General features: G+C 44.3%; 1 protein-coding gene across 2 annotated transcripts in view; it reads right to left on the minus strand.

Annotated features, from left to right (window-relative positions):
- Window positions 1–5,408, minus strand: part of HDAC2 (histone deacetylase 2) — a 30,983-nt gene extending 25,575 nt beyond the window's left edge. For both annotated transcript variants that reach the window (XM_084889299.1, XM_084889298.1), the window contains exon 1: window positions 5,091–5,408. In XM_084889299.1, coding sequence (XP_084745425.1) covers window positions 5,091–5,142 — 52 coding nt within the window. In that variant the 5' untranslated portion in view covers window positions 5,143–5,408. The remainder of the gene's footprint in view (window positions 1–5,090) is intronic.
- Window positions 5,409–10,559: the final 5,151 nt, after the last annotated feature.

Raw genomic sequence — 10,559 nt, forward strand, 5'->3', positions numbered from 1 at the left:
AAAAAACCTCTTATGGCTAGCCCAAGAGTTCTCTTTCTTCAGGCCTTATCTTGTCTGATTACCCTATAAAGGTGTCCTCTCTTACCATCTAACATACACTCTTTTATTTCCTTCTTAAGACTCAAGTAATCTTTTGTCTACCGGGTACATAGGAAAGACTCTAAGCCCACTTGGTATTTCTGAACCCAAAACTGATTCCATAAACAAGTATAAGCCAAGTGATATTAAAATAGAGAAATAAGCCCTAACTGGTTTTGGCTCAGTGGATAGAGCATCGACCTGTGGACTGAAGGGTCACAGGTTCGATTCCAGTCAAGGGCACATCCCCAATAGGGTGTGTGAAGGAGGCAGCTGATCAATGTTTCTCTCTCATCAATGTTTTTAACTCTCTATTTCTCTCCCTTCTCTCTGTAAAAAAAAATTAAAAAATATAAATATTTAAAAATAAAATAAAATAGAGAAATAAGACTTATTAACCAGTATAAACATCCTTATACCTACTTTTAAATCTGGTCTCACCCATGTTTCAATACTATTATGATTGCTACACCTCCCTCCTCCCTAATTCTAGCTGTTTTATTTAATGTCTTGTTAATAGAAGCATTTAAAGTTTAGTTAAAGGAAAAGAAATAATTACTAATTTTTTTTTTCTGGTAGCAAAGGAAATCTTTCTTTTTGTAGCAGTGAAAATAGGCCCATTCTTGTGTTAACAAGGGGGGGAAAATCTTTAGGCACCAGCTGTCAATGTGGGAAAAGGATAAGGGGTGGACTGAGGTGAACAGGGATATCAATCTACTTTCATCCTAAAACAGACAAAATGCCCCTCATCCTGTCTGTAACTCATGGTAGTAAGAATTAGAATGTTTTATGAAAGTGATCTCTCTATATAAAAACACAAGGAATTAAACACATATTCACCAATAATTTAAAACTCCTTTACTTTTTAAAAAACTTAGATGGTGGAGGTATAGGCATAAGCAAAACAGATTCTGATATCATGAAGCTTTTATTCACAAAGGAAGACAAGTTAGGGGGTACTAGTGGCAGGGAGAAAACTAGTACTGGGACTAAGGCAAACAGGGAAAGCCTCTCTGGTACGATGAAATCTGAAGAAAGTGAACGGTAAAGAATATCAGGGGGCAGAGGGCCCAACATAGGAACATCTCAGTCTTATTTTAAGTGTTATGTTTTACTATGGTCAAATAATGCCGTGTAATTAAGACCACTGGTATGTATGAACTACTGCTGTAATTCACCCAGCACTCCCATTTACTCCCAGAGAAAGGATTACCTATTTTATGGATAATAAAGATTTATACTAGCGCTAAGAACCCAAGCAACGGTATTAAAAGATATCTAGCAAAATACTTTGGCACTGAAGCTATAAATAAAAGTCTTAAGAAAACCTGCCAACAGTTGGCTGTCAAGTGGAATTCTTATACAGTAATCCAGAAGTATGTTAGTAGGCACGATCTTGGTTAACTTATATTCTATCTCTGTATAGTATTGAGTGTGAGTGCTTTTCTCTGAATCACTTCTCTCCAAACATTGTAATGCACCTTATCAGATGAGAAAAAATACTGAGCACAGACCAATTATATAAATTATGTATACAGTTGACCCTTGAACAATGAGAGGGTAGGTGGGTTAGGGACACGGAACTTCTCCCTTTTGCAGTGGAGAATCCTCCTATAACTTCTGACACCCCCTAAACTTAGCAATAATACTCCCGTGGTATCTTGCAGGAGATTGGTTCCAAGATTCCTCAAATGCCCTCCTGCCCAATGAACACCAAAATCCCCAGAAACTCAAGTCCCTTATATAAAACTAGAGGCCCAGTGCACGACATTCGTGCACTGGTTGAGGGGGTCCCTCAGCCAGGCCCGCCCCCTCTCACAGTTTGGGACCCCTTGGGGGATGTCCGCCTGCCAGCTTAGGCCCACTCCACACCATCGCAGTTGTGCTCGCTGCTCCCAGCTTCTGGCTGAGTGGCATAATTAGCATGATACCAATCCAAATTTAATAATCTCTGCAAAATACTGTATTAGCCTTTCTGCCACAAAACCCAAAAAATATTCCAAGTGTAAGCGAACACAAATTCCATTGTAAAAATGAACCAAGAGAGAATCATATGACTAAAAACGGGTTAGCTAACCAGAAATTTCCAAACATTCAATTATACAGCTGTTGGCCATCAGGTAAAGCAGCTGAATGGTCTGCAACAAAGTACTGATTAAGTCAGAACCATGAGACTTAAATTATTTCCAGGCTTCCATTCCACCTATCAAGCCTACATCCCACCCTTGGGACCAGTTCTTGCTCCCATTTTCTCAATAGAGGCTCAACATAAATGAGTCCAGGAACCTTCAGCTGTTCATAAAACTGCTACTTAAGTGTACCCCCCGGTTCTGCAGTTCAAGCCTGGTGACAAGAATCAGTCAACAGCAACAGCTGCAGAAAGAGCCTTAGCACCAGTTCCCCCAACTTTTAAAACCATTCTCCTTTACCCTAAGCTCTGACAAAAACAAATCTCTAAATCTTAGAAACAATACTGTTTTAAAAATTAACTCACACACATGGTTATTTACTTTCTAATATTGAGCAGAGAATGTAAGGCCAGGATTTTGCCAGTGACCCCAACTATGCATGAATTCTTAAAGAACGAATTTTAATAAACTTTAATACTTGATGATAAAACGAAACTGTAATCCCAACTTTATTCCTTCACGAAGGCATAATTTCAAACTAATTTGTATTACACAGATATGCAATATTCTCAAAAAAAAAAATGCTTTTAAAACATGGCTGTTACTATTTAGTATTACCGTGTTTCCCCAAAAATAAGACATCCTCTGAAAATAAGACCTAGCGCATGGAAAGATAAGACATCCCCTGAAAATAAAACCTAGCGCAACTTTGGGAGAAAAAATTAATATAAGACACTGTCTTATTTTCGGGGAAACAGGTAGTTACATTAACTATCAGACTATTTAGATTTCTTCATGATTTTAGATTTTCTCCACAAATGACACAGGGGGTTATTTTATATAAACAGGCATTAAAAGATTCATCCTTGCCGGGACCGGTTTGGCTCAATGGATAGAGCATCGGCTTGGGGACTGAAGGGTCCCGGGTTCGATTCCGGTCAAGGGCATGTACCTTGGTTGCGGGCATATCCCCAGTGGGGGGTGTGCAAGAGGCAGCTGATCGATGACTCTCTCATCGATGTTTCTAACTCTCTATCTCTCTCCCTTCCTCTCTGTATAAAATCAATAAAAAATATATTAAAATCAATCAATAAATAAAAATAAATAAAAGCTCAATTGACAGGAACAATATATTAAAAAAAAAAAAAAAAAAAAAGATTCATCCTTGCCGAAACCAGTTTGGCTCAGTGGATAGAGCATCGGCCTGCGTAATGAAAGGTCCCAAGTTCGATTCTGGTCAAGGGCATGTACCTTGGTTGCGGGCACATCCCCATTAGGGGCTGTGCAGGAGGCAGCTGGTCAATGTTTCTCTCTCATCGATGTTTCTAGCTCTCTATCCCTCTCTATAAAAAAATCAATAAAACATATATATTTATATTCATCCTTGCTAATTGAGAAGATACAGTATGCATGCCCATTTTCAAAATTAAAGTCAGATGTATTCTGACCTAGCTAGTCCTCTAAGGTCTTTCCACCTCTGTAAAGTGGTGTGATTTATAACACACCAAAATGTAGAAAACAGCTTCCAAAATGTATATTGCTTCATACAAATCAGATAGGACTTTCAGGTCGTGAAGCCTACGGTTCGGTTCTTTGTTAAGTTGCAGAATTCTGACTCTGGAGAGTAACTGACTACAAACTTATTTACCACGTTAGGTCTTTGTGAAATCCGTTAGACAGGTTCCTACTCCACCATTTAGTGTAAGTTAGGCTGGCTCAGAAAACAGGACTCAAAAGAGATTCAACTGTACTGCTCACATTCCAAATGAGATGAAGCCCTGAAATTAAACTCTGACTGCTGTTAACTGACAGCATGCACAGCGAGGGAAGCGAGCTCAAGCTCCCCCGATCCCTCGGCACTTCGGCACCACTCCAAGTGTCCCTATTCCGGCGCTCCCGCCGCCTGGGTACCCTTCCACCAGCGAGATGGTGCCCACGCTCCCCCAGCCCTCCAGCCCCGCGCGGGGTGGTACTTCCGGGTGGAACAAAGAGCAACAAAGGAGTGGGTGGCAACCACCTCCCGGAGGGGCAAGCCAGGACCCATCGGGTCGGATCCGCGGCGCCAACAGGAACAGTTTCTCCACCTTTCTCTACCAACCCTGCAATTTCCCGCGAAGACGAGCCCAACTCAAACTCGAAAGCCCTCATTTCCATGAAGGAAGCGAAACGCTTTCCCTCCATTTGAATACCGAGAAAGTGGCGCTCGGAGAGCCGGCCCACAAAAGGGAGGGATGGAGCCCACGCACGGCACCGGCACCGGCACCGGCACCGGCGTGTGTGTCCCCGGCCTCACTAACCACCTCGCCGCACCGGCCCGGGTGCCAGGGTGCGGGGTGCGCTGGAGGCGGGGATAAGGAGCCCAGACCAGCCGGAGCCTGGGAGGGGACCAGCGGGGATGGGGGAGGAGGGAGAGAGGACTGGGGGGCGGAGAGGACTGGAGGGGCGGAGCTCCCGCGGCCGCCGGGCTTTGTGTGGAGTCTGGGCCCGGGGAGATGTTTGGACCTGGGGCTGAAGGGGTGGGTGCAGGAGACCCGAGCAGGGCACCCCCAAACCTCCGCTCCCAGATTGGCGGGCGAGAGCGATGCCGGGGAGGGCCGCCCGCTCCGCCGCCACCACGAAGGGGCGCACGGCCGGAGAGGGTCCGGGGAGAGCGGGGCGTCTCCCGGCGCCCGCCGCAGAGTCTCCCCTGCAGCACCTCCCGGCAAAGGGGCTCGCCCTCCAGCATCGGGGCCGGAACGGGTTAAGATGCGGACGAGCGTCGATCCCTCCCTCCTCCTCCACCTCCTCCTCCTCCTCTTCCCCACCCCTGAGCACGGGGCCACCCGCCACGGCGGCCTCCAGCCCGGCGCCCCGGCCCTGCCCGCCCGCCCTGCCGGCACTCACCATCGTAGTAGTAGCAGACTTTCTTTTTGCCGCCTCCCTGACTGTACGCCATGGGCTCCCCGGCCGCCGCCTCCGGGCTCCTCCTCCTGCTGCTGCTGCTGTCGCCGCCGCCGCCCCGGCTCCGCGGGGAGAGGAAAGGGCTGTGGCTTAAGTGGGGGCGGCCGTCTCGCGGGGCTGGACGGGCCCGAGGGTGCAGAGGAGAGGGCGCCGGAAGGGCTAGGAGCCGCCGGGCGGAGGGGCCGGGAGCGCGGAGCGGGGGAGGTCGCGGCGCCAACTCGCTACACTGGGGAGGAGGGGGAGGGGGCGAACCACCTCCGGAGGCGAAGGGGAGGTGGGAGGAGTCCACTGTGGCTTCCACGGGGAAGGCAGGGGCACGACTTAGAGGAAAAAGGTCCTTCGGTCTTCAAGTACGAGGCCTTCTAACGACGAGCACCTTGAAGAAGGACGGGGCAAATATAGTCTTGGGATTAGAAAAGAAGATCAGGCTTTCGCTTTTCACGTAGATGAAAAGGGGTGTTGAGTGGATGACTGTCCCCCCTTCAGATCTTCGCACAATGGTTGCGCCTATCTCGAGCATGCGCAGTCGGGGGGGGCTTCCCTCAACTGTAGCCCGCCGGGCGGCGCAGGCCCCCTCCGCGCATCCCCTGCGTCCCCGCCCCCACTGTCGCGAAGCTCCCGCCGGAACCAACCACGTGCCGCCCAGCGCCGGCCGGGGCGGGACCGCTGGGGCACGCCTTCCGGCACCCACCTCCCCGCCCGTCTGCAGCCCGCCCGGGGCCCTTCTGTGCCAGGGCGTGCAGGCGATTTTCTCATTTATTCGTTTCTTTTTAGAATCTTCTTTACCTTTTCGCCAGTACTTGCTCCGCGGTTCTGAGGTCCCGTGTGAGTGACATCACAGACGTGGAGGAGAGGAGTGTGCCGCCTGGGTTTGAATGAGCACTTGTGGGACCCATGTAGGCACGGGCCCAAGGACTTGCTTTTCTAATGGGTTTCACTGACACCTAGTTATACTAGATAGCCTGTGAACTCATGGGAGACTCCCAACAACTCTGAGACGCTTGCTTTCGATCCCTTCTTGGGATTGAGGAACGTGGTCCTCTCCACCGTGGGTGGTCTGGGGTTTGAAATCAGTCTTTCTCCAAAATCCGCACACCCTGTGTTAATGTACTGAGCCTGAGCCGCCGCCGCTGCCTGGACCCTGCCAGACCAGAGCAGAAAGCTAAGAGAAAAGATGTCAAGCTCATGGAAGGTATGAGTGAATACCTGTGTTCAAGTCAACGTTTATCAAGCACCACATTACGCCAACCACCTTGTAGGTAAGGGGTGGGCGGCTGGCAGTCTTGAGTGTAGCACTCTTATCCCAACTCTATCATTCACAGTTTTCTCCAAATACATGTTCATAGTATAACACCCCCTCCCCCCCAATTACAAAGAAAAAAGCCTTGTTGAAGCAGGAACCATTTGGAGTCATTTGGATATAAAAATATCCCCTTTATTTTGATATTTAACTTCAAAATACCTAAGGTGGTCATACTTAAAAGAGCAATTCCCTCCCACCTCCCCCAAAGAAATTTAGGAAAAGTAAATCCAGGATAACCCTTTACTCCCCTTCCTCCAAGTCTGTATTTTTAACAAGCACCTCAGGTAACTGATGCACTTGGTATAGAAGCCACAGTGTGAAAAACATTGGCATAGAGATAATTAATTACATGGCATTGACTTTCTAAAATTTATTTTTAGTAATATAGAACATTTTTAAAAAATCAAACTATTTCAGACCAGACCCTGCCCCAACCTTCTACACAATTTCTACTCCGAAGATACTTATCTTTTAGCTCTCTCTTCTGAGATTTGTCTTCATATTTCTTAGTAACATCCTTATACAGTACTATTCTTTTTGTGTGTGGAATTTTTTTTTTTTTTTGCATCTGGGAGTTCTTGATTTTTTACAGTTTGGTCTATTGTGTTTCTACTTCCTATAAAAAATCAACTATATATTTATACTCTAATACCCTCTCATAAACATATTATTTTTTTATCTTTCATCCCTCAATATATCATATCACCTTACTTATATAAATCATAATTCATTATATTATGACTGTGAACCAATTATTCATAATTGGTAAACTAACAATAATAATAAATTTCCCTTTTTATTGAAGTTAGCTATTGCCTTCTTTTCTATTTTTAAAAAATATATGTATTTTATTGATTTTTTTACAGAGAGGAAGGGAGAGGAACATAGAGTTAGATGGGAGAGAAACTGGGGATGTGCCCGCAATCAAGGTACATGCCCTTGACCTGAATCAAACCTGGCACCTTTCAGTCTGCAGGCCGATGCTCTATCCCCTGAGCCAAACCGGTTAGGGCACCCTTGCCTCCTTTTCTATGCTTCCCCCCCCACTCTTTCCAGTCCAAAATCAACTTGGTATATTCTGAAAACAGAATTAAGTTAATTTAGTAGAAACTGATGTTCTTCTCAGAGTCAACATAGTGAGCTCTGAAAATGAGCCTTCAGGAAACTGCCCTGCTTCTACCCTCTCCTCCCCTCAAGTCTGTTTTCTGTGTCCCTTATATGGTGGTTGTACCCCTTGAGCTCAACACTTGCCCAGTTACAGTTGCCCACAGCTTCTCATTTAGAATAGAGTTTCAGAAGAGGAGGGACCAAGTCTGTCCTGCACATGAGTGTATCTAGTGCCTATGACTGGGGACAAGTCACTTAAACTTTTTAAAATCTGATTTGCCTTATCTGTAAAATGGAGTCATATTTCATAAACAATAAGTTCTCATGAATATTGAATAACTCAAATAGGAAAAGTATGGAATAGTTTTTAAGCAATAAAGAACTGTGTGAATATGTTATTATGATGAATCTGTTATAGTAATAACAATTATTAGTATTATTATTCTTTTCATCCACAGCACTTAGCCTTGAACTTGTGAGAACAACTTGGACACATTTTGATTGGTTGAGGAACTTGTTATTTTGTTTATTATTTAACACTTGTAAATCAACGGAAACAAATTACCCTTCGAAACTGGCTTTGGAGGAGTTAAATCCAGTGATAAGAAGAGGCCAAGAGAATTATGTACCTAAATATCTATAATGAGCTTTAGATAATCAAAGGTAGAGATAGAATCAGTAACTGAAACCTATTGACAAGCTCCACGCTTCACTTACTGTTTTCAACCTTGTCTCTATCAAACCATTAGAAAAAAAAGGAAGTTTTAGATAATAATATTGAAGAAAGCAAGTTGAGAGCATGGTTCATTCATAGAATGCTTAATTGAGGATTGTCTTTATTCTTTAACTATTTTTCTTTAGTTCCTGCTCTGTTTAGATGAACTTATTTTTCCAGTTCTGGAATTATTCAGTTAAATGATCTGTTAAACATAAATGGATTATTTAGAAATAGGACTCTAGTCATGCACCACTTAACAATGGGGATATGTTCTGAGAAATGTGACATTAGGCAATTTCATGGTTATGGGAACATCATAGAATGCATATACACAAAAGTAGATAGTTTTCTACACACCTAGCCTAGCTATATGGTGTAGTCTATTGCTCCATGCATGTATAGCATGTTACTGTATAAAACAACACAAGTAAAGCACAAGAGACAGAGACGCAGTAAACATGAGATGTAAGAAGCTGTTGCCAGTGTAACATGTACTATACTGTTTTCTAGCAATACTTTTTCACAAGTAGGAAGAGTACAGTTTAAGGCAGGGGTCTTCAAACTTTTTAAAGTGGGGGCCAGATCACGGTCCCTCAGAGAGCTGGAGGGCCGGACTATATGAACTACTAATTCCTACTGTAACACCTCGGCTGCGCTCACTGCCCAAAAAACCTGGCGGGCAGGATCAGACTCCTCTGCAGGCTGCATGCGGCCCGCAGGCTGTAGTTTGAAGACCCCTGCTTTAAGGCTTAAAAGTATACTGTAGTAAATACATTAACCAGTAACATAGTTATATATTATCATTAACCAGTATTCTGGACTGTATATAATTTATGTGCTATACTTTTATATGACTGGCACAAAATAGTTTTTTTTTTTTTTTTTTTACACCAGCATCAGCACAAACATGTGAGTAATGCATTGTACTATGATGTCACTAGGTGATAGGAATTTGTCAGCTCCATTCAACCAACGATATGCTTTTATTGATTTGAGAGAGAGGAAAGGGGAGAAAGAAACATCGATGTGAGAGAGAAACAGCCATCAGTTGCCACCATATACACCTCAACCAGGGATTGAACCCGAAACCTAGGTATGTGTCCTGACTAGGAATCAAACCCGTGACCTTTTTGATGTACGGGATAACACTTCAATCAACTGAGCCCCCTGGCCAGGGCAGCTCCATTATAATCTTAAGGGACCCCTGTAGTATATGTGGGTCCATTGTTGACCAAAATGTTATGTGGTGCATAGCTCTTTAGAAACGAGTTGCCTTAGCTTATGTAAAAATTAAGCCCTGCTACCAACTGCTACAGATAGTTTAATTTTTAGTTGTTATAAAGAATTATGTAAGCTTGTTTCTACTCTAAAGAAATTGAAATTTCTTAGTGTTAAATTCTAGATAGCAGTTATACAACATAATACAGAAATGAATACAGAAGGTAATACAGAAGCATAGTGACTAGATTGTATGGTCAACTGGGACTTAAGTGACCTTCCACTTTACTGCCTGTTAATGAGGAAGAATTGGGAAGGTATTTGCAGGCTAAATACCAGGGAGTAGGTTTAATGATAGACACCAGAACAGTGTACTGGTGGTTGTAACTTTCCTCCAGGTGGCAAGACTTCCTCACCATGGTGGAGGTGCTGTCAACCTGTGCTCCCAGACTTAGGTCAGTCCCACTGGGAAGCCCTAACAATTGTGATCAACACTTTCTTTCTAGAGACATCCTATTCACTCCCATGCCTGTACTTCTTGTGTGGAAGCCAGGCATTGATTTCTCCACTTCCAAGATCACACTTACACCTTGTTGTTGTCATAAGAGACTTTCAAGTGTTTAAGGAACTACCAATAGATCACAAAGGCCTCTGAAGACTGTGGAAATCTTTCGGAAATAGGGTCACCCATAATTACTTCGGGGAACTCCCCGGAGGGATAACTAACTCATTTATGTGCACTCCGAAAAGGTGGAATTCACCTCCATTCACAGGCCTGAGTTGTTACAGATAATAGAATTGCCCTAAATGGCAGATTCTGAACCATCCCTAATATATCCAGCTGTACTTAGATTAGTGCCTCAGACCAAGAAGAAAGGTCAAAACAAAGCTTTAAGGAGAAAGCCAGTGGCTTTCTAAGGTAGACCCTGATGGATTTTGGGATTTCAGGAATCTGGGGGACATGATTGAAGTCAATACTGCAGACTAACCTCATCCTGCTGCTTGGCTGTTGTTGTTAGTGCCTTAAATGCCTCATGAGACAAATGGAATGAAGCGCTGTTAGATT

The sequence above is a fragment of the Pipistrellus hanaki genome (assembly GCF_964339955.1).
Source record: "Pipistrellus hanaki genome assembly, chromosome: 7".
NCBI classification, from domain to species: Eukaryota; Metazoa; Chordata; class Mammalia; order Chiroptera; family Vespertilionidae; genus Pipistrellus; species Pipistrellus hanaki.